Source organism: Anopheles marshallii, chromosome 2, assembly GCF_943734725.1.
Source record: "Anopheles marshallii chromosome 2, idAnoMarsDA_429_01, whole genome shotgun sequence".
Classification (NCBI taxonomy): Eukaryota; Metazoa; Arthropoda; class Insecta; order Diptera; family Culicidae; genus Anopheles; species Anopheles marshallii.
Genome location: NC_071326.1, coordinates 46,288,339 through 46,313,016, shown reverse-complemented (window position 1 = coordinate 46,313,016; position 24,678 = coordinate 46,288,339). Strand labels below are relative to the sequence as shown.

General features: G+C 43.1%; 1 protein-coding gene across 1 annotated transcript; it reads right to left on the bottom strand.

Moving 5' to 3' along the window:
* On the bottom strand, positions 1-21,778 carry LOC128719473 (uncharacterized). Its single transcript, XM_053813097.1, has 9 exons — positions 21,733-21,778; positions 17,356-18,959; positions 6,325-6,416; positions 3,943-4,176; positions 3,446-3,873; positions 3,053-3,363; positions 2,830-2,988; positions 2,688-2,761; positions 1-448 (listed from the first exon to the last, which is right to left on the bottom strand). The coding sequence occupies exons 1-9, from the start codon at positions 21,776-21,778 to the stop codon at positions 1-3; spliced, it is 3,396 nt and encodes a 1,131-aa protein (XP_053669072.1).
* Between the last annotated feature and the right edge of the window lie 2,900 nt (positions 21,779-24,678).

The window sequence follows — 24,678 nt, the reverse complement described above, 5'->3', positions numbered from 1 at the left end:
TTACACCAGAAATGCGCTATAAAAGGTATTAGGATCACTGTCGAGTGCCATCATTTTGCGGCTCGATTGCATCGGTGCTTGTGATGCAGCAGCGGTGACATCTTCCGGTGCACCATGCTCTTTGCGACCGTTGTTGTTGGCATGGGACGTGGAACCGCTACTGGAACCGTCGCCGCCGACGCCGCCGCCTCTGGTAGAGCTTGAAGCGGTGCTAGTGGCCTTGCACGTACCGGCGCGTTGGGCCGATGAGCGCGAATGGTGTACGGTCGTCGCCGACACGGACGTGCAATGCACGGTACTACTACTACTAATCATGGTGGTGGTCGTCGTACTGCGTCTGGCAGCAGGCCCGATGACACCCACTTGCAACAAAGATGGTACGGGCAGTCGTGATCTGGCTGTACCCGGCACGGTCGATAGCAAAGGCTGGCCAAACATGTAGCATTGGCTGCTGTATCTCAACCGGATTGACCGGAGATTTCACCATTGTTCGAACACATCAGTTTTCAATGGTTTGTGCACGTTTGCAGGCCCAAAAATCGTACATTCCCGCGTTTATCCATTTATTTTCATCAGCATTGTTGTTGGTCAGGTTAGTTAGCAGAACGTATAACTCGGACGTAGATGGAGGATGTTATTTGAGGGTGTTTTTATTTTGTATGTGTTTCATAATGTTCACATTTCATAGTGCGGTAGCAGCAAGTTAGCAAAACATGGTTATTGGTTTTGTTATTAGGTGAATTTTGAGGAATGTAATGTAATTTAGAGAAAAAGAAAAAAACGAGAAATCACTTATTCACTTTGTGAGCTTTGAGAAAATGCATTCATCATACCACAAGCACACATCACAACCCATCAAAGGCACGTACAACACAACAACGATAAATGTACAAATTGCTAGGAGCATTAGGACAACTAAGACAATGTTAACCACACATCCTTACTAGATTTTAATTTGGATTCCAAACTACACAATCGGGATCGGGAAATGTAAAGTGATAATTCATTTTTTGTTTGCTTCTTGTTCGGGCTAATTACGTTAAATGAAGGAAACTTTTCAGCCATGAAATTTATGTATAAGAGAGTAAACAAAACGATTCCTGTCCATGAGTTCGATTTCAGCAAAACTAAAACATTATGTTGACGAGAAAATTATCACATTAGACAAATACACTAGGCTCAATCTTTACATTATTTTAAAGCACACGAAAACGAATATTATTTGCGGCGTAATATTTGATGACTAACTTCCCAATCAATGTAAACTGACAGTAGCTTATCGATGGCCATGTATAATGTGTTCATAATGTGCACCATATTGATGCATCACACGTGGTCAATAGATGCTTGCAGAGCTTAGATGCTTGGAAACGATATATAGCCATAAGTTAAATCCAATTCACGTGAGCATTGAGCATCAATTCGCTATTATGTTCAAGCACGCGATGAGATGCACACGAATGATATGTTTTATTTTGATCTCAGAGATGAACCATTAATAATGGATTCAATTAGCGATTAAGGCATTTAGATGTGTGTGTGTGATTTTTTTAATATGCAATTCTTTGATACTTTGTCTTGTTTTGTTCTTACCCCTATGCATAGTGTGCTACGTTTCTAACATTTCGTTCTTGTAAATCATCTTCACCTATCTTTATCGGGTCTCTTCCTCCCTTCACCGAAAACGGAAAAGTGTACACAAACGAAAAAATAAAACCATCGAACAGGTGTTTTATGGGTAGGTGTTGCATTTAAATTGTTTATGTGAGAGCATATAGTTGAAAGGGTGTAGTGTGTAGGCAGTTGTAGAAAAACAAAATATATAGAGAGAGGAAGAAACAAGGAAATAAAAGAAAACAAACACAAAACAACAAACAGAGATTGAGAAACCAAGGAAATTATCATGTAAACATTGCAATAATATAAATGCTAACTACTCGCTGTTACAAGGAAGTAAAACTAAAAACACAAACAGTTCAGCTGATTACAAACATAAAGATATGCAGAAACAGAACAGAAGATAGACGAATAGAAGAGAAACATAAGGAAGTTTGAAGAGAGGTAAGAAACATAGAAGCTTTATGTATTTGGATTTAAGAATGCTAATGCTATAGAAACATAAATGGGTTAAAGATATCAGTTTCTCAAAAGAAACCATTGAAAAGACATATTTGCAATTGATTTGATGTGTGAATTTTGTACGTTTAATTTAGTCTTTTTTTGTTTATGTTATATTTTCATTGCAATGAAATACACTACACAAGCAACTGTTCTCACGCATTGACCACTGACCATTGATCAGTTGACTTTATCACAATGCTTCATTAGAGCGGTCTGCGCTTATTACAAACAAAACTGAATCAGTTTCTGTTCAGTTCAAAATTCTATTCGAACCGAATGGAGTTACTCTATTGTATCCGATTATATTCCTATGACAGATAATGCAAGACGATAACGGTAACAAGATGGAATGAAATGATGATGAAACGTATAAAATGATAGTAACAAGAGCAGAAATAGTGAAAGAGAATTGTCGGAAACGGAATTATAGAATAGAACAAAATATAATTGCATTTCATATATGCAACTTGGGTGAAATAGATATTGAGCAAGATATAGATAGAGGAAAGCTCCAAGAGAAAGTATAGTGAAAAGAAAGGTGTTAGTTCTAGTTTTTTATATATTACCCTTGCGTATCTCCGCCTTCTTCAGCCACCAGCAATTCATACTCCTGGGCTGCATATCGGTCCCAATCCGAAAGCTAAAAGATCACAAAGAAACATGTTATTAAAAAGTGTTAATGATTGAAGGGCTCTTTCCTATTCTCACATCATCATTTTCACGCTGTGCAAATGGATCACGCTGTTCGTGCTCCATGTATTTCTCCAGATTGAAGAATGTGTCGTAGAAAATGGGAGTCATCTTGCATCGTTTTAGATCGGCCAATGTTACACAGCCAGGTGTTGCTGGTTTTATCATATCCAACATCTGCAAAGAAAGGTGTTCAGTAACGCATCGTCCAATATTCTTACCGCCATCTAGCCAAACTTACTTGACACAGGCAGTCTTCGAATGGAAGCGTTTCTATTCCGAGCGATTCCATGCGGTGTTGTTGCTCCTCATAGAAGTACTCCAGCTCGTACATTGAAAGCACACCGTCACCATCGACATCCATACAACGGAACCAATACTCGATGGCAGTCGGATGTGATTTGTCCTCTTCTGCCAGCAGGAACCAAACAAAATCGGTGTACGACATTTTTGGACCGTTCGGACCCTGTATCATTGGGTTGTTATTGCCTCGCCGGGGACTTCGCGTAACGCAACCGGAGAAGATCCTTTCGATCATTCGCGACGACAGAGCTGAAATGTACAGAATACGCACCCGTAGTAAGTAAGATTACTTATTCGAACTAGCTTTCCATATCTTCATATATATCCGTACCGTGATCATTATGTCTGGCCAGATCCTGCTGGTCAATGTAGAGATCATGATCGCGATCCAGTTCCCAGAATTTGCAATAGATGACGTAGAAGTGCTCATAGCTAAAGTACGCCATAATTTGATTAATATCTTCCTCCTCCTCTAACAGCTGAATTACGTCCAGCAGGTTCGACTTCCGCAGTTCCGCCGTCGTGATCTTGCCGGTCCAACTCCGGTTCACGTTGTAGAAGATACGTGCTATCACGGTGTGTACGTAGCGGGAGTGAAATTCGGCTGCCTCCTTGAGGAATGCCAAACCTGGGTGCGTATCGACTACATCCTGTATCAATGGTGCGAAATCCTCCGGTAAGATATAAGGCCGCGTACGATCACCGCGGGACATTATGTAGACAAATCGTGATGCTGCATCGTGACAGAAAGATGTCATCCTGGAAATAAATGTAAACATAATGCTGGTCGAATCAAAAGTTCACATATGAAACACTGCGTGTGCTTACTGTCGCCAGAAGTGAAGGAATTTGTCTCCGTCAACGGCACCATTCGGCGTTAGCTGCGTACACATGAAGAGTGGCAAGCGCCAGTACTGGGGCACCTGGCACATCTGAACGATCACCTGGAAGCTGTCTCGGGTGCACTCGTAGTTTGGCATCTTGTCGAAAACCTGCTCCAATCGCTGCATCGTCGTTTCCGTCGTAATCGTTGGCGGTGGTTTGCCATTTGGGAAATGGAATCTGGCGGTTAAAAAGAGAACAGTGGAAAAGAATTAACAATTCCTAACATTTCGACCAGCTTGCCATCCACATTGCACAAATGCCAACAAATAAAACTATACTGCGACGGGTGAACACTACCACAAGCAAGAATGTCATTTTTCAACATTCGGAACCGTGCCAAATATTAGACCATCTTCTTTCGAAAAGAAGAAAAAAAAACAATTCATTCACAAAATATCGCTCAAATTGCCAAGACAAACACCTCCGAAACAAATTGCATTTTTTAATGAAAGAAATCTCTCACTTTTTCTCTTTTTCTCAGAATATTGAACCTGATTCCTGCGCCGAATGACCCAATGCACGAGGATCGCGAAGATTAACAGCGAATAAATTACATGTCAACAACAGAACATGCAAACAAACGGTCGCTCTTAATATAAGTGTGAATACTCATTGAAAACGCGCGTGCACACTCACAGAAACCTTCGCTACGGGCAGGCATGCATGTATCTACAGTGTTGATCTTTCCCGCGCGAGTTCCGGCCAATTCGTCGACAATGGTGGTTGACCCAACGCGATCAACATTAAGCCACGCTTCGTCCCTTTGCTCGAACGGACGTGAAACGATGTTTAATGAGGTCTAATTTCCAACCAAAAGAGTCCCATTGTTGGTTCGTAAAATTTTCCTGAAATCCCATAGCAACACAACAATGGGGCAGTAATGTGGAGGAGACAGTACCAAATAACAGTACCACTGATGGTTGAAATGGAAAGTTTTATTCAACAGAATTGATGCACGGAATACCCATGCCTGTAACGATCCCGAAGATGATTGTTGTGGCCGAAAATAAAGATAGCTAATGAGTGTTGTCTACCGAATGCGCTAATAGACCATTTTTTCTTTTCTCTGGAAAATCGATACACTGGTACAACATTCGCAAAACCAAAGCTCTGTCAAAAAGTTCTGCCCAAACACAAAACCCTTGTTCCAGAAGTTTTTCGTTGCAGAACGGAATCCCTTCAAATGTGCCTGTTTTGGGAATGGCAAATTTTTGAAGCATATATTTGCGAGAGATCAAATTGCGTCTGGACGTCAACAGGTGTCAAAGAACCTGCGAAAACATTCGTATTACATTCGAAAACCCGCACAACCGGAATGAGCAGAATAAGAAAAAATAAATTTAAGGCTCCAAAATGTCAACACGAATCAAATTACAAATGAAAAGAATCGCACAACGGCTCGCATTACTGAGAACGCGAGGCAAAACATTTCTGCTCCCTGTTGCACGGTCCTCTGTAAATCGCAGAGCATTTCATTGCTTTCACTACTAGCAACATTAATATGAAGATACTACAAACAAGAAGAGCTATTTACATTCATCTCTTCGTCAACACGGTTCGGTCACGGTCAGTCAAATACCAAAAAAAAAATCATCAAAAGAAGAAAGTAACCACCATAAGGACACTGGTCCACTGGTGGCGCTTTAAAATCTTACAAGTTGCAAATCTATTACTCCTAACGGCTGCCGGGAGAGGAAATTCACCAAGCACCAGAGGGATGGTCAGCGAAACCAACCGGTCCGCTTACCGACCGTAGTAATACCGACGCACGTTTTCCTACATTTGTCGAGTGAAATTTTTCGTGATGCGACACTGGCTCATCACATCCGTTGTGCCGTAGCCAGACATCGTCGTCATTCGCAGCACTGTCCGAATGTCGCTAGACCGTTGCGTTGGCACTGTCAGTGATTGACGGTTTTGCTATGTTTTTTTTTTTTTTATTTTGAATTATCTCTTTCGTTAAGCGCCACAAAGGATACTACTCGCTGACGGTTCAAGTGCGGTTAGGTAGATGATTCGAATGATGCTGCCCATCTGTGTCTCGAGCGAACATGCTGATATGGGTTGTATTGTTTTTCAGGCACAATTCTATCCCAGCTGTTTAGCAGTTGGTGACAGCGACTTTTTATGCAAATAAACATTTCGTGTAGGTGTAGAACCCGATCGCATACATAATACTGACCGTTTCGTGGTGTCGGTGTCGACACCACTACAACGGATCAAATTAAAACTCGCGTACAGCAACACCAATTCAGCAGCAAGAAAACCATAAAAACAAACCAAAAATCAGCGGACGAAGATGAAGGTCGGTGGCAAGATACTTACTGCGGTATGTAGGGGGCTTTGGTTGAGTTTTTCAGATGTCGCTGCAGCGTTGCGTGAATGTTTGGCGGAATCAGTCGGTTGACAGGCTTGGACTGTAAAGAAAATAATAAGAAAGATATCAGCAACCAGGAAATACGTACTTATTGTCACCCTATCGGTGAAACATGGGTGCATTACGTGAAGAGACAAACAGCACACGGCACAAATCGGTGGAATCAATTAGTCGGTTTGGTCGGCTAGAACGACAGTGATGATGTTTTGTCACCCCCATCTCGTGTGCGTCCGAAAGGCGCCACGGAGCGATGAGGAAGAAAACGAGACCAAACAAGCAAATATTGCCGTCAACGAAGGTGCTGCTGTGTGGTGAGAACGGAAAAGAGCGTCGAACCAAGAAGGACAGAACTGACATCAAATATGACGCGATCGTGTGATTTTACGTCTTTCAATGTTTAGGTTTTTAAAACATTGCAATAGATTTTATTAAATCATTAACAGTATTTATGCCTTTACATACACAAATTAAACTAACAGGAGTGCTGATAAATCGGTAAATAGCATCATAAACCATTCTAGAAGCGTTTCAGCAATGGGGTCGTAACTTTGACGCAATAAATCGATCGCGCCACAGTTTGTGGGTGTTCAAACATTCAGAAAAGAATATATGTCAGATACGAAACTGTACCGATGGTTTGTGGCACGGTTGAACATTTCGTTTACCGTACCATCGTGCACATGGTTGTGAAAGAGTGAAAAATCAATTTCCTGCAGATTGGGGATGGTAACATCTGTTTGGAATACGCTGCAATCCATCCCCGCTAGCGTATGCTAGAGTGCATCAGTAGGATGATTTAGTTTCTATTCGTACACTACTGTTTGACTCTTCGAGATGCAATCTGTGGAGTCATTCGAGATGTAATCTATGGACAAGCGTGAGGCAAAAATTGGAACAATAGTGTCAAAAATTGGGCAGTCAGCGTTAAAAGAACTCCTTAGAAGAAAATTTGTGACCAATGACTTTATATCAGATTAATTTTGGCAAAACGCATTGAAATGTATCCCTTTTTTTGGAAGCCGCATCATCAGATCCTACGGAGTTTAAAATGAACCAATCGGAACGACATGTACCTCGGTCCGAAAACAAATTCTGCACACATCCGTCAAACTTAGCCCTTCATCGATCATGCGTATCGAAGCATAAAAGCATACGAGCATGAATTGGAGAAAAGCAAAGACCTGTACAAAACAAAAAGCAGCACGTTCGGAAGACTCATACATAGGACGGACGCCAACCTTAGCCGTGGATCATTTGCATACTTCAAAATTCCTTGCACAGCCGAAGTAACGGTAGGTAGCAATGAGAGAAAAAAAACCAAAACTGAATTGCCAACAGTTCGATGGACTTTGAGCATAGTTAAATTAACCAAACGGCTGCGTGTTGTGAGTTCTTTTTATAGGTATAGAAAGGCGTTTGTCGTCTTAGACGTATAAACTTAACACCAATAACGTTATTGGTAACGTTATAACGCTATTTTTTCGATTATCAGGTTTCCATTATCTAATTGTTTACATGTTTCGTCCGACTTTATTATGTTTATTTATATATATTTACTAGTAAATTGTTATGCTCATCGGAAGCATTAAAACTAATACAACCGGAACGGAATCGCGCCTCAAACATTCATAGAAATTCCACCTTCAACGCATATTGCTGGTCAGTTTCGCTAGCGTATGTTTGTAAGGCTTGAAAAGACACGTAAATCGTTTTCGGTACACTTGAAAACAAAAAACCCCTTCAAACATAAAACATTACAGTTCATTCGTGCAGAACGCCCACTTCCTACGCCGTTGACGCGTAGCGCGTGACGTAACGTGGAAAACACATACTGAGCATTACAACAAAACGAGTGATGCCGTCCATCAGCTGGTCAAATCGGTCTCGTGACGGATCACTTTCTACGCCTTACGCCTACTTTACTTCCATCACCCGTGCGCAACCACTAGTCCGGTATTTGAAACAATGTATTTTAAATTCTTAAAGAGTGGATGATACTGGGAGCATGTAATTTAATCCACCACAATCGTTCAATATTTAGTGGTAAGTCTACGAAGTTTTTTCTTCCGCTGGTTGTTTTAATCGACCAGTTTCAGGCTACATTTGCACCCACTCCTTGCGCCATCTTTATTACCAACGGATGTGTGGACTCTTTTACCGTATTCTAAAAACCTGTTTTTGATATTTGGATGTTACCATCCCAATATGATGACAGCATCTTCTCATGCGAGCGAAACCGTCGTGATGAAATTAACCGCAGCAATAAGCTGGCAAAAAAAACATAATTCCAAAGCTTTTATTTTATTTTTCCTCCCATGGTAAACGCCGCACCCAAGAAGATATAAATCAGTTTTCTTTAAGAGGCATAATCTTAACTTCAAATCCTCTTTAAAACAGAAGTGTTGAGCACATTAACGCGTCGTGTCTGTTTCTCTAAGTATGTCATGCGCAGCGCAATGGAACACTAAACACTTCCTCGGCTCATAAACAAATATTTGTAAACCAAAAAATCAGCGTAAAATGGACAGGAATTTAAAAAGGTAACACAATCTAGATAGCAAACCATGTAAAGGTTTGAGCGGTTGCGAGATCTCTGAAGAGAAAAATACATAGATAAAGCCGGATTTTTCATTGGTGCTACAGTAATTTATACAACAAGTAATCCTCGATACGAAGTAAACTAACAATTCGTTCTTTACTTTCGTTTAGACCAGGGGTTTTCAAACTTTTCAGCCCGCGGGCCGCATTGGTTGAAACCATAATAGGTTTTACATTACATTAGAGGGTTTTACATTAGATAGAATATGGCGAATCCAACTTACCGAATCGCACAAACAAATAGCATAAACACGAAGATAGACATTCAAAACCAACATAGTTTACTGAACCGCAAAAGCTGGATATAGAATCGCGTGCACAATTTAGTGAATGCTAAATCGGTCAGCCTGTTACTTATAAGCGGATTCAAAAGTTTAATTACAAAATGAAGTTGGAAATTAATCACACGTATTTATCATCATCAAACATAATTTTTAATCGATATTTTGCACACCATTTGTTTAAAATTTCGTACATTAATTATGTAAGTAATATCTCAACTCTTGAATCTAGCAGGTACGTAAACAGTCCGGTCAGATTTGACATTAAAGTGAATAAAGTCACAGAAAACCAGAAATGGGTAGGCCTAGACCTCTTGAGGTTATTCTGCCTATAAAGAAGAAGAAGAAGAAATTGTGCTCGCGACTCCATATCCAGCTTTTGCGATTCAGTAAAGTGTTTTATGTTTCACTATCAATCTCCTCGTTTATCTTATAAGCTTACGCGATTCATTAAGTTCGGTTCGCGATATTCTATCTATTGGAAAACCCTGTATCTTCCGGGTAATTTACAGCGTTGTTGCGATCGTGATGATTTTTTTTTACAATTTCTAGTACTAAATGTCACTAGCTATTATAGTAATTAATATTTGAACAGTTAAAACCTTTCCTAAATTAAACATTTTCGTTAAAATGGAATAGCAATAGCGTCGCAGGCCACACTGAAGACTCTCAAGGGCCGCATGCGGCACACATAGCGGTTGTTTGGAGACCCCTGGTTTGGACAATACATTTCAATTGATTTTTGAAAACTCATCATATACTACGCTTACAAAATGTACCAGAACGTAAAAGAAAACTACAAAGAAAATTTTAACAAACTCATTATAAACACGTTAGCAATAGTAAGGTTTTGTTACATAAAATATTAATGAATGCGTTCAAATATAGAAAGCTACCGGTAGCTGAACTATAGCGATTGCCGAGTTTCGAACATTTCACACGGTTTATGGCATTGTGAAAATATGAATTATGAATGTTCGCTACAGTCATTCACAAAATATATTAATAAAATAAGAAAAAAAAAACAATTCCCTCCCACCGTCTTGCTACAACTTCCACCGTACGATTTTTACAGCCCGTAACGAATTTTCCAGTAGCTCGACAGTCAGTAGCTGTATCTCGCATGAAACAATTAATGACGATAATTTATGATCCAAAACAGTACGATGTACTATTCGGTTTAATCACACGATCATCTGATCTCATGTGTTGGAGCGTGTACAAAGTAAAACAGCAAAAAATATGCACCAGCACCTGCGATGTACATGCAGCCGTTACCAGTTGGCATATTGTTTTGCATGATGTGTGTGTGTGTGTACAAATAATGATCGTGCTTGTGCATTTCGTGGATTGAAGCGAAGCAAAGATCAACAACAAATACTGCAACTACTCGCCAGTCACGAGTAGCAGTAGTATGGTTGGCTATAAATACTACTGATACCGATACTACTATAAAACCACCAGATCGTAGACCGTCCCGACATGTTGCCGGTCACATTATTGAACGTAAACGCTTTTAATAGCATGCGCCATCGGGCAAGGGGGATCCGACCACAAATTAAACGGCCAATTAAAGACTAGAAACAAGGTTCGAAAATCTGCCTGAATTTGCCTAAATTATACCCTGTCACACAAACCTTGTATGCAACGCTATTCCAATACTACCAGATCTGGTACGGTCTCCGCATGCATACAACTGCGAACCTTTCCAATTCCACATTTCAAAGCCCTTTTTGCTCTCGAAGCCTTCAACGTTAAGATGCAAGCACGGGCCCTACCCATGAAAATCGCACACACATATACGCGCGCGCCACTCGGCCAAACCAGCCAGATCGACTACATCGTGACGAATATGACGAAGGCGTCGTAATTGCACACTTTTCCGGTTCATCTAGACCCGGCCAATGTCTGTGACTCGCCTGCAAGCAAGTGAATGTATCAATACCACGCAAAAAGAATCTACGATCGTGCACAGCAGATCGGATCTAAACAGACGCCCAACGTCGCGTAAAATTGTGCAGCACAAAAAAGCGAATCTCTAGGCACGAATCTTTAGCACTGTTTAGCACCAGCTGTGACGGCGGCCGACGTAAGCAAAGCCAATTTTTCCCACAGCACGGTTGTGTCTCAGTTGAGTAGCTTTATAGAGGTGTGTCAAGCCGATGACGGCCGTAAGGGGCAACCTTAGGTTTTACGAGAAGCTGTTGGTACTGACGCGGTTACGTAGATACATGTAGGAATCTCACTTTTATTGCATACCTCGTGCCCCCGTCGTCCACCAACCGCTAGTGGCCACCAACACGATTTTAAATGAAACCTCATCAAGCGGTTGTGCAAACGAATAAAATTTAATAACCCACTTGGCGGCTTCCGAAACTCCTCGCGGCAAGATTATCCCGCTGCTAAGATTCTTGGAGTTGGTGGAGGGTGTCATATTTTCAACATGGCATTTAAATAGCTGGAACAATAATAATAATTGCTCATATTGTTTTTAATACAACATACACTAAAGCTCGTCTAAGTCTCCAGTATACCTGTTCAACAATAATTAAATTAAATGGTTATGAATGTAAAATAAGTAAAGATCGAATATAACACCACCATCGTGACACTCTTCAAACTAATATTTATTAAACTTTGGATTTTGAACTAGAAGTTGCTAAGATTAAGAGGTTGATAAGATAAAAAAAGGTTGGTTTAAACATATGCTAACATCATAAATAAAGTAACATAATATTTTGCTCCGATTCTATCGTAAACTACGCTTGGAAAGTGAGTTATTGATTTAGATTGACTGTAAAGAATTTCGGCACAGAGATTATATGTCATCTTGCCACAAAGTAACGTATCTGCCGCACGTTTTGGGAAATCATCAATCTTCCTATACATTTCCAGCGATCATTCCAACCGTTACTCGTATTGCCTATTAGGTCTTTTTTCAATTTACACAAAATACAACACTGCACGCAAGCGTAACTAACTTGCCTCTCTCTCCCTGGCATTGCATCACTCTCGCACGGCCAAACATCGTAAAATCTTCAGCATGACCAAGGTTCAGCCAAGTGTAACCATTTTCCTAATTTTGGATCAAAACTACTTTAATGATCTGTCAATCTAAGATTTTTATGTCACTTGCCTTTTTTTTACACAACCCCGGCACTACTCAGCTTGCAAAACTTTCATGTCAAGCATACCGAAGATGGTTTATGCTAGCTGGCATGAATTTGGGGTGTGCAGCTTGTGCACATGTGAAAAGGAATACTCGCTTAATTCGCAGCATCACGGACGTAGCTGGCTGCTTGTCTGGAAATTACTACCCACGCGACTCAAGCGTACAATGCCGAACGCCAGTGCATAATCGAGATCAACTGTCACGACCATTTTACTGCTTAATTTACTCCCCAAAACTGTCGTCCACTGAAGCTGCGAGACTCATTCGACATGTTGCATGTTGCACAGGCAGACTGCAGACGCAGACATCATCGGCCAACTGGTTCGCTCCACCATTACCCAACGTGGGACGCTCGTAATGGCTCATTGTTGGTGCGCAAGTATGCAGTTTGACCTCGCGTCCGTGTACTAGTCGAACGTTGGTTCCCAGTTCTTGATGATGCAGACAGTGTCTTCCATATCATCGGAAAGAGCTTCGCTGTTGGGCAAGGTGACCTACTCGAACGTCTTCCATTTTAGGGTCTGCGCACGGCACATGGCCTGGGGGTTGTCTGAAGAACTTTCAGGGGCAGGGCAGCATAAGCCTACATGTTGCTAAATACCTCCCCATGAGGTTAATTGTACCAAGTTCGTGGATCAAGAAAAAAGAGAAGATTCCAAAGAATATCTTAAGTTTACGACAATACGACAATGCCGATAAGTGCGAGCTCTTCCTCGTTTCGTTCACAAATTCCATGAACTACACCACCAGTTGTTATAGTAGGAACGTACTCCATCATACGCTCGTCGTTACAAGGTTGTTTGCTCACGTTAATCGACTAACGCACAATTTAATGCGTGCACACGTGTGCTGTGATAGTAAGTTGCCTTCTTCATTCCGTCCTACCCTCGCAATAGTTAATCGCTGTTTTTACGCACAACCAAACACATAACGAGCAGATTAACTGGGAGAGAGAAAGAGAATATGTGCAGCAAAAAAAAGCTCTGCGACGACAGCGCTGGTGGACAGGCGGTGCAATGGGGAATAGTTTTTCATCACATCCATCTGAGCCAGCGCAATAGAGAGCTTGCAGCAGAAAACGTTCACTCGGTTCGCTCCGCGATTTCATTGCTACACGTGATTGCCCTGTACCGAGGCACAGCTTACCTTACGCATAATTTCGTTGTCGTCGCTCAGGAAGGTGCAGATGCGCGAAGAGCATTACGCTACACCGTTTGCAAACGTCGTCGGTACGCATAAAGATAGAACCGTCCATCGCACGATTTCTCTGCGGCGTGGTGCATGCCCAACCGAGGTGAAACTAGCATTTCCTGCGGCCCACTCGGTCGGCCAATTCTGTCACGATCGATGAAAGGGAAATAAAAGGAAACCAACAGTGATCGATCTGTTTGCCGGCAGCCCTCGCTAGTGTACATGTGCGGCCCCACACAACCGTTTCGATCGAGAAGCATTGATACGCCGTCGGACGCTTTTCCTAATGCAAATCTCTCGTAATGACCACCCCTCGCGCGTTCACGTACGCAAATGCAACCACGGTTGAAATACGAAATGAAAGTTCGATCCCGATCGTACGTACGGATGGGTTTGCCGGTGACGCTGCAAAACCGAACTACCATTACCCCCGTCGGGCGAAAGTAAAGGCTTCCCTCATGCACACGGTGCTAACCCAGGCGTCCATTTAGATTAATTTTTACCTTCGATGGGCTAGAAAGTGTTCGGATCCGGTCATAACCTTTTCGGTTGCACGAATCCCTCCATTGGCGTGGGGTGTTTTATTTGACATCGTTTTGATCGTGCTGTCACTATCATTAGCGATGCGAATCGATTGTTGAATTATCAATCAGCCCTACGCCGATAGGACGTGTTAAGTTCCAAAACGTTTCTCCTTGCGTGCCCAAAATGCCGAAATCGGATGGTGTCTTCAAATTTTAAGCCAAAATGGGAAAATTGTAGATTGAATGTTTTATTTGTGCAATTGGTTGTGGCCGTACATGAACGCAGCGTATGAATCGTAACAATTTTATAAAAAAAACCCCACATCTTGATACATGAACAACTTAAATATGTTGAAGAATTCTTCACTGTTTACAAACATATCATCGTGAAATAATCGCTGGGCAGAGAATATAGCGAAAGACTGCTTCTTTTCCTATTCGAAGGTCGTCCAGCCCTTTATAAGTAGCGTTCATTTGAGCCCAGCGGCATTGTTCGTAGAAAAACGCCGCAGCGCGCGTACATAAAATAACATAATTTAAAACCCTGCTACCCAACATCCGAACTACACTCGAACGACGTGTGGCCCGTGAGGCTGCCAAAATCATCGTCAGCTGCCAAAATGTTGCCCATCGAGAGTGTGAGACTGTTTCAAGGTCTCGCGTAACCCTGACCAATCGTTGCGGTGCGGTGAGTCGCACAATTAAACATGCCCAAAGTGTTTCCTCGAGCCTCCGTTCATCCGGCGTGCCCGTACTTTGGGGGTAGGTGGAAATCACACAAAAGCCCCGAATTAAATTCCGAATTGAAAACGAAACCCGTACCGAGCGGAGTGAAGTTTTCCTACGGCACCGTACCCCGGTAACCTTGAGCAAGAGCAGTAAATTTAGCGGGCGTAAATTCATTTGCTAGCGGAATGGAGGAGAACGCGGCTAAACCGCCCGCCAGATCGTGCTGATGGAAACGAAAATGAATGTGAAGCATACAGCATCATCAACTGCGCCACGAAATGTAACGCTATGCCGCATGTATGTCATACTAGTATATAAATGAACCACTTCACTTCAGCGAGTTAACTTATCGTAGGGCCCTTTCCTTTATTGGAAATTATTTTGTTGTAAAATCAATTCCAATCACTATTATACGACGAAACAAAACAACATATACCGCACGTGTTTACTGCCGCACACGATCACGCAGCAGTGGGCTGTTGATTACAACTTCTCTTGTCAACATTTCGCACATAGCACACGCACAGTGCGCCCGTGCCCGCCGAAACCAGCAAAGCGCAACGAAAATGCGCATGAAAGTGGTTAATAGGCTGTCATGTTCATCATCGCAACTCATCGCACACCGGAGGCAATTCAAAGTCGGTGTTCGGTGGATCGGAAACATTACGATGATCTGATCACGCATTGGGCAGGAGACTAGGGCGGATACGCCATTGTTTACAGCAGCCACAGTTTGCTGAGTAAACCGAAACGTAATAAGATTATCATTGGAGCCATTATCAATACAATGTTTTTTTTAACAATCTTAAAAAAGACTCTACTGGTATCTCGTCACACTGCTTAGACGGATACTAACATTTAAAGATCTCGTGTTTAACGACCGTAATGATCATAACAACAATGTTATAAACAAAAATTTTTCCATAATTATTGAAAGATATAGGTACGTTAACAACTTTATAAATTATAACCTAAGTCTAGAAGGTCACATTGAAGCATGACAATAACACTGCATGTGAATGGGTAGAACGCAGTGTCTGTTAGATTTATGCCTCACAAATTGCACTGAAAAAAGAAGTGGTCGTCGGTCAAATAAGGTATAATTTGCCATTTGAATTTGAATTCTGAGTTTATAAAAGGGCCCTTTTGTTTTTGACCAAGAATTCGCATCTACCTTAACACATTAAGGTTAATTTGAAAAAAATAAAAATATATCATACTCTTGACATGATAATCGGAGAGTATAGTATAAACGGATCCGTCTTCTTCTTCATCGGCACAACAACCTTAAGAGGTCTAAGGCCTGTCATTTCTGGTATTCTTTGACATTATCTGCTCGTAGCGGGATAGTCAGTCCTGCGTATGGGGATTTGACCCGGGTGTGATTTTGGACCGGTCCTGTCGTGTGAAGACCGACGCCGCTACCAATACACCACCGGTTTGATCTAGTCGGATCCATATATCATAGATATTGTAAGATCTTTGCCTTTCATGATCGCCTGTCGATCGTCAGTCAGCCTTTCTAAGGCTCATACCAAAAAAATCGAATAAAAGGGCATATTTTAATAGTGTTCTGCCTAATGAATCTTTTGAAAAAGTCAACCAACTTTCTACTGCATTCTTAAAATATTTATCAATCCTCAAATTATGCTAATAGGACTTAGGGTTATCATCAGTCTAGAAATTCTTATTTCAGACATTAAAAGTAAAATATGCGCTATATCAGAAACTTGATATACTCATTTATTACTTCAAGTTATGTTCAGAAATCTTCAAGAATTGACCAATTCTTCTGGAGTTTTTAATTCTGAAGAAGAATTCTCTGGTGATGCATAAATCATTCGGGAGTCAAGTTCAATTCAATACATATACTGTATAGCAGAACGCACGGTTTTTGCGAAAAAACAAAAACATTCCCCATGAAGTCATTTAACCTATGACCATCGGTTTGTGCTACAAACAGGCGTACCAACGTTGAAGTGTAGACACGTCGCTGTTTCTCAAATAGGTCAACTAACTATGTAACTCGATTGACACAATCGCTCACGCGTTCGCTAATTGGATCCATTGGAAAGCATAAACTAGACTACACCCAGCACAGTGTCACGTATAGTGCGAGAATCGGACCCGGTAAGGTTCGCCGCCAGCTCTACGCCAGCCCTGGCAAACTATTATTAATTGGGTTAATGTTTCGATAACTTAATACAGACTTATGGAGCATGTAAACTCATCGGTTAAGGCAACTCGATAGGCTAGGGAGACTATTAAGGCACTATCCTTGATGATCTGCTCAATGGGTGATGCGATATCAGCAGAACAATGCTTAACACCTCGTTGTGCGCATTAGCGGCAAGATGCTATTTTCATCACCTTTATCAATCACACCTTTTTTTCAAAGAAGCAATAATCTGTCAGGAAATCAGAATGCTCTTCTGATGGGTAAAAATGTGAAGACGACATTGAAACTTGAAACGCTACACTCACCTGAAGCTTTACCGGTTCTTTCACTCGTTCCCGTGGCGGTGCTTTCTCGGGACACTTTTCGAAAATTAGTACACGTTCGGCGACGGAACCACGGGACAGGAAGGGCCGTATCGGGCTCGGGATGGTTTTCGGCTGCATGTTGAGCTTCTTCTCATCGTCGACCGATGTGCGGCCAAAATCCTTCGGTAACCGTGTCGTCGCGACATTGCGCGTAAAATTCATCGACAGCTTCTCCTGCTCGCGTATCTGGTGTATGTTCAGGATCGGTATGTGATTCGGCTTCATCGGTACCCCGTTCCAGTGTTTCACGTTTGGCGTGTCACCGGAGCTGTGGTTTGTGGTACCGTTGCCATTCGCCGTACCGTTGCCGTTCAGTGTCGGCGAACCGTTGGTGGCGGCCACAATCGGGCCGCCGCCATTGCCGGCGGACGCCGCGGTCACCATTGCTGCGACGGGACCGGATTGAGTGTTGTAAATAGCACTGCCGCTTGCACTATGGCTGCTGCCGGCGCCACTACTCAGTCCTGCCAACTGTGCCCGATGGTCCACAACGGATCCGTAGTCCGGTACGTCACGATCGGGCAGGGTCGAGGTGATCACTTCGGGTAAAACACTATCACTACTGTTCAGCACGGTACCGGTTTTAAGCGCGTTTATCAGACGTTCTTCCTCCCGCGACACTTCATCCATAAGATCCGCGGTGTTCTTCGCGAAGCTGACGGGTGTGGAGGCACTGCCGCCAATCACCTTCGTGCCGGCGCCTCCGGTTTTAACCACGCGGTTCTTTAGCGGCCAGCTCGGCACATGGTTGAGCAGGTGCTCCGGTTTCACTGGGGTTTGCGGTTTTTCGCGCACAGTTCCGCCCGGCTTTGACTCGACGATCGTGTCCTTCAGCACGTCCGGGACGTCGTTCTTATTCAGGGTGTTAAAATTATTGTTATTATTGTTGCTACTGCTATTACCTAAATGGCTCGTGGGTTTGGCGATCCCGCCGGCACCGCTAGTGCGCAGATAGCTTGGCCTACCCACGACATCCGACACACCGACACCACCACTCACTGTATCATCACCACCGATGGCACCATTTCGTTCGAACTTTTGCAAAACACTTTTGATCGCCGAGCTCGTGCCCGTTGCCGGTGTCCGCACAACTCCTCCACGCTGCTGCTGACGCTGGGCCGCTATGCGAGCCTTGTCTTCATTCACGAACGAACTCACCAGCTGCTCTAGGCTGTTGTTGGAGAGGTTCGGCGCTTTGGCCAGCAGTTCCGCTACGCCGGCAGCGTTGGAAGTGGGCGACGAACTGCCGCCCGGCACAACTCCCGCCGGACCGGATTGCCCGCTGGATATTGCGACGGAGGTGCCGCCGGGCTGATGGGTCGGTGTATTTGCAGGGTTTAACGCCTGGCTGAAGGCATGCTCGGCACCGTCACCGGTGTGACAGTTGAGTATCTCAGTCGGTGCTAAGCCGCGCGCCTTCCAGGTCTGGTAGATGGCTTCCGCGTGGTCGGAGATTTGTTTCGCGATCGCATCCAAATCCTCCTGGCCCTCGACGAACGTTCGCACGGTGTTGGAGGGCGAAGTCGAAGATGACGACTGTTTCGCTGCCGTGGCCATTTTGTGTGTGTGTGTGTGTGTGTGTAATTGTTTCGGCAATTGCAGACGCGTTCCCGTGTTTCCAGTATCACCACCGATGTGAAGAATGCACACAGTGACGTTTGTTGCGTTTTACCGATACATTTTCCGTTTCGACGTCCCAATTTGGTTAAGACGGAGTGGTTTGAATGTTGGGCAGGTGCACCGGCATCAACACCAGAGGGTAATGTTCATCGTTGTACCGTCAAAAGCGAATATCGTCACCGAGCGGCCCGAAATGCGAATAGCGCGTAATACACCATTCAGCACAAAGTTAGCCAAACATGGGCACAAACGGAGAAATATAAAAAAGGAGGAAGAGAAAGAAGTACAAAACGAAAGTCAGTTTTAAATGTCGCGCTTTTGTTGCGGCTTAGCACGCTAGCGGAGTTCTGCTATCGGAGCAGCACACACTATCATCACTGACACTAATGGCGTCGGTCGTTAGTACATCTACACGACATAATGACGAGATGAGTGGTGAAACACGCGTCTTGTTTTAGTAACGATAGCAACAGTTGGCAGGCAGCGTAGTATACACACTAATGCCCGCGTGTGGATTATGATGTGTGGGCTATTCTCCACATCGCAGCACACGCAATTATATCACACCATACACACATACATACACACACACAGAGATCTACACAAAAACGCGCTAGACGAGCGGTCAGACACGCGCAATTACGGCCGGGGGCGAAGGATTCGTTTCAGTTGCATCCGGAAATCCAAACGCCTTCCAATTCCAAGCTTCTAAGCACTCATTCTCTGTATCCAAGGCACGACAAATAGCACAACTGAGGCATACAATCCTTATGGAAAACAATGTGATACGCGTTCTTCCTTCCTTCCGCAGATGAAACTTTTACACACGCATAGATCACGCCCTTGTTGCCCACTCGATCGGATGGATTTCGCCCAATCAGAGCGCCTATCGAGCACGAAGGGAGCACACTTCGCAGCTGATCATTTACCGATCACGTATGCTCCAGAAGAACACTTGCGATTGCTTCGCTCGGTTTGTTTTGCTTCACCGGTATTATTTGTATCACACGCACACAAACGCACACGAGCACACACACATACTCCAAATCGTATTAGCTTGTTCGCACACTGAGAGAAAATGCGAAAGAGAGAGCAAGAGAGGGACAGAGCGACACTGAAGATTAGTTTCCTTCATTAAGGACAGTGTTTCATTAAACGAGTGTGCCGATTTTGTGTTTGGTGTATTACATTTTCAGCAAAGAACTTTTACAACATTTCCCTTTCCAAGATCGCCGTGCTCTTGGCGCACCACTGATTGACACATATACACAACAGGCACTATTAGAAGGGATGCACATTAAGTCGCACGAATGTCGGGCCGTGTGATGCAGGGTGGCGAATTTGTTTATCTATGCAGACACACACACACACACTTTTGTAACGCTGTTTCGAAAGATTTGTGAGAAAAGAAAATGGAATGGTAAGAACAATTGTAGTACGTGTAGGAAATTATTAAATGTCCTTCATTATTAACCAGCCACAGAGAGGCGTAGAGGATTGATTCTCTTCCCTACACCTACACGGGTGACCTCGATCAGGGATGTTGTGAACGTGGTATATAATCGAATTTCTCCTTCTCGTCCTCTGCGTCCTCGTCTGCGCCACAACAACTTTACAATACTATGTTCTGTTCATGGGTTAGCGAATGGAATTGTTTTTCCTCTAGTATTCAGAGATTGCGGCAAAGGCAATAGAACCGATTGTGAGTGTTGTTAAAAATGAACTAAATTTTGAAGCAATAAAATAATAGAAATTATGGTAGAACATTGTAATGCAAAGGATTAAACATAAAAAAAAATATTAAACATTCAAATAATACATATAACACACATAAAGAACCCTGCCAGATGCAACCTAGTAAGGCTTTCCAACTAATATAAAAAGACATCAACATGACAGAAGGACCAAACATCAAAGTCAAACAGTCAACAAAACTTTATGCACACACATTACAAATTACATATTTTATAACTATATACTTTATATTACAGAAAACAAACATACCAACAACTATTAAGAAACCAGTATAATCAAACTGTACTATGAGATATTGAGCATTTATAGTGAAACTTGCGATTCAAACTCAGAAGTCATTTTGAATAGGATGACGCGATAATGATTGAATTAAAAAAAAAATGTAAGAAATAATTCATACCCAAAAATCAATAAAAACCTTGCTCGGTTTGTTGTGCGTTGCAAAAACAAAAACAGTTCTCTAAAAGCACTCTGTAAATACTGCCTGTTCCACCTTTCCAACTCGAGAACAGTATCACTCTACGGTACGGCCCGCACAGGGTTCTTCAAGTCAATATTGGACACATTTTCACTGATGGCACAAAACTCTATCATTCAAACTACACCTTAACTGCCTCGATAGGGACGCACTAAAACAAATGTTTGTTCAAAAAACCAAAATTACTACCGGGATCGTCATCGCATTGCTGTTTGTTTTTTTTAAAGGAAACAGAAAATTATATTATATTAAAAGGAGGGAAAAACCAACAATCATAAGGGTGTGCATGTAAGTGTTATATCCATCAATCACACAAGTAGATTGGAATCCATTTCGCTACAGGTGCCGGAGGAACGTTGTTTTATGTATTAAACAATAACCAAAGGAATCACTATTGGTAGGGGGCAAAGCAAATTAGTACGACGCCACACAAGCAAATCAAAACACGCACGCACGGAACTCACTTAAAAGGAACAAGTGTTGATAGTAATAGTCGAAAGCGTCATTCATCGAAGCGCTTGGTATCGGATAACCGTTGTGCAACTTGCAGAGAAACCCACAACAGAAGCTAGCTGTCAGTGTAAACTTATGCTGGCTTGTGCGAAAGACGTGAAATGACGGTCGCTCCTAAAATGTGTTACCAAAACAAAAAAAAAGCTTTCTTCAAACAATCGAAAATTAGCCGGCGATAGTAGCGAAGGAGCTCTGCAGCTGCGTTAATTGATCTCGAATCAAGTTAATGCCCACAGATATTTCTTATGTGACCATGATGCACGCTGCGAGCAGGGAAATCGCCTTGATACACACTGAAGCACACTAGATGATGCCCCTGTTTTTGGTTTTGTTCGGGCTCGTTTTGTTGTCGCAGTAGCACCTCAATTCTGGGTTGTTTCCTTCCTTCACTATTTTTAGCACACATCGACAAACCTTCGATGAGTTTCCGTGCATCGTCAGTGCATACGCCAAAGCGGGTGAGAGACAAGCGCGAAAGGTAAAGGAAACGTGCAATGCAAATGCAATCATTCCGCAATGATTTTGGTCTTTGAATTGTGATAGGAACAATTTAAGTAAAAAAAAAATCGATGGAACAAATATCTGCATTAGACAATCCTCATTGAACATATCTTTATCTTTATCTAAACCCTATTTCTCCTGTTCAGATTTTAAACCTCCCTCAATTTCCTTTTATTGTGATGGCGCAAACGCATACTCTCAAGAACATGATCGATGTACACACACGATCACTCCACCCTTCCCAAAATCGAAGGTCACCGACGTCTGGCTCCCTTCTTTCTTGCCGTCTGAATCGAGACGGTTTCCTCCACTTTCATTCAACCGCCGCTGTTTTCCACATTTTCCACATGTTTTTCTTTCTTCCCTCCTTGCAGCAACACATACACTCTAGCACAAATATTCATCAGCTTGGTGGGAAATTCCTCTCACGAAATCATGCCTTTCACGCGCACGCACGGAATACACCCCCCTTGGGACGGTATAGAGGAACGGGGAGGGGGAAAGAATTTTCTTTCACCCTTTTGCCACCAACTTTTCATTGCATTTTATCATCATCCCGGTGCGGGGTTTACGCGCCACACACACCACGCATACATAACTTCACTCCATTACCAAAAACGGCCACCGGTGTTCCTTTTGCTATCTATTTGCTGCACTTTGGTAACATCTGGTCGTACACCCGCCAGAGCTAGCGACACTAAAGATCCCGATTTATTGGAAACATTACTTAGTAAACGGCCAGGCGCGGTTTTTACTACGAGCGACACGAAATCGTACGACTGGCACAGTGGAAATCTTTCTCGCAACTGCGGTTGTGCACGGTGCGCGACTGGGACGTGATGCTTGAAAGCTTCCTGCTCGCGGATGTTCCCGCCAGCCTCGGCCACCCGCCCCGCCGTTCGATCGATTGATTGCGCACGCGTATTCTCACCGGCACTGCCAAGGGGACGGGGAAAAGGGCCAGGATAGGAGAAACGGGCACATCTTCCTCACAGCGAATCGTGTTGCTGTATTAAAGATCACCGTACGCCTGCGCAACTTAAATAGAGTTCGTCGCCAGTTAGTGTGTGTCAGTGTGTGTCATTCGATTAACATCCCGCCGACCGTCCTACCCACCCCTACACGCGAGTTTCACCAAAGGTTCGTCCGATACATGCACGCACACGCACGAAAATCCCGCACGCATCAGAAAGAGAGTCGCGGCTACAAGTCCACGCTACGCGCGGTGGATAATTAATTAGACCTGACGTAGTGTTTGCTGAGCTGGCCCGCTAAGTCTCGAGTCTCGGGGTCCCAAAACGCTAGTCCACCTTTTCATATATTGTCACACACGGCATATACGGCTGGGGTGGAAATGCGCGTGTGTACGTAAACTCCAATCTGGGCATAGCTGCTCGCTTGGATTAGGGTTTGGAGTTTTGGTACACACTGTAGGGTGATAGGGTGTTGTGGGATGGTCCGACACCAGAAACACACACCCATACGCGGACGCATATATTTAGAAAACGGATCCGCACCACCTCCGGATTTGCCTGTAAATATAAACGGAGAAAGAAGAAAAGCAATTTTAATGAAATGTCTCTAAAAAAAAGGTTTCATTGGCAGTGCTTAAACATCATGGACAAACTAGCGAACGGAGCGGAATGTTGGGATGGGATTTCGGTGTGGAGTTTTGGAAGGTTAGAAGTTTGCATATCCATTCGCGTCGAAAGCCGATGGCAGAATAAATGGTAGAAAGACGACAGCGCCGATCGATGGCAACGGTTAATTCCGAATAAGATATGGCCCATGGTTTGTCCTTCCCACTCATTTAGGGAAAACGATAAATGTGTTTTTTGGTGTCGTTAATCGAAACACATCAACATAACAGCGACGTATTGACGGTTCCACATCAAGCTTCCATGCGATTTCGATATTAATTTCACGGGAAGAATTTATCCACTTGTCATCCGGAACACTTCGGAACACTTGCGCAGTGCTATCTGGAAGTTGCTTACTCTTCGAATTCTAGCTCGGCGATATTGGAGACTCTCCAAGGCAGAACCGGTGAACGAGATCAAGTTCCAGCAAAAAAAAAATCATCTGCTGCAGTTATCTTCATACTCTAAATGACTTTAAAATATGGCATAAAAGCTCCAACAGTACATTTTTAGCACATATTTAAGAAATCATGAGTTTGTTACGGTTAGACACAATTGCAAATGGACACTTCAATTTGCTCGCTTTGAAACCAATCCTCCGATTAATATCGAACATTTTCCCCATATCTTCGGGGCCCCCAACATTTTTGGGGCTGAAACTTAAGGAGAAACGTGGAATCGTATAGATTTATCGATACAGAATAGTACACTTGATTGCGAATGCGCAATACACACCTTTCCCGAATAAATCAAGTT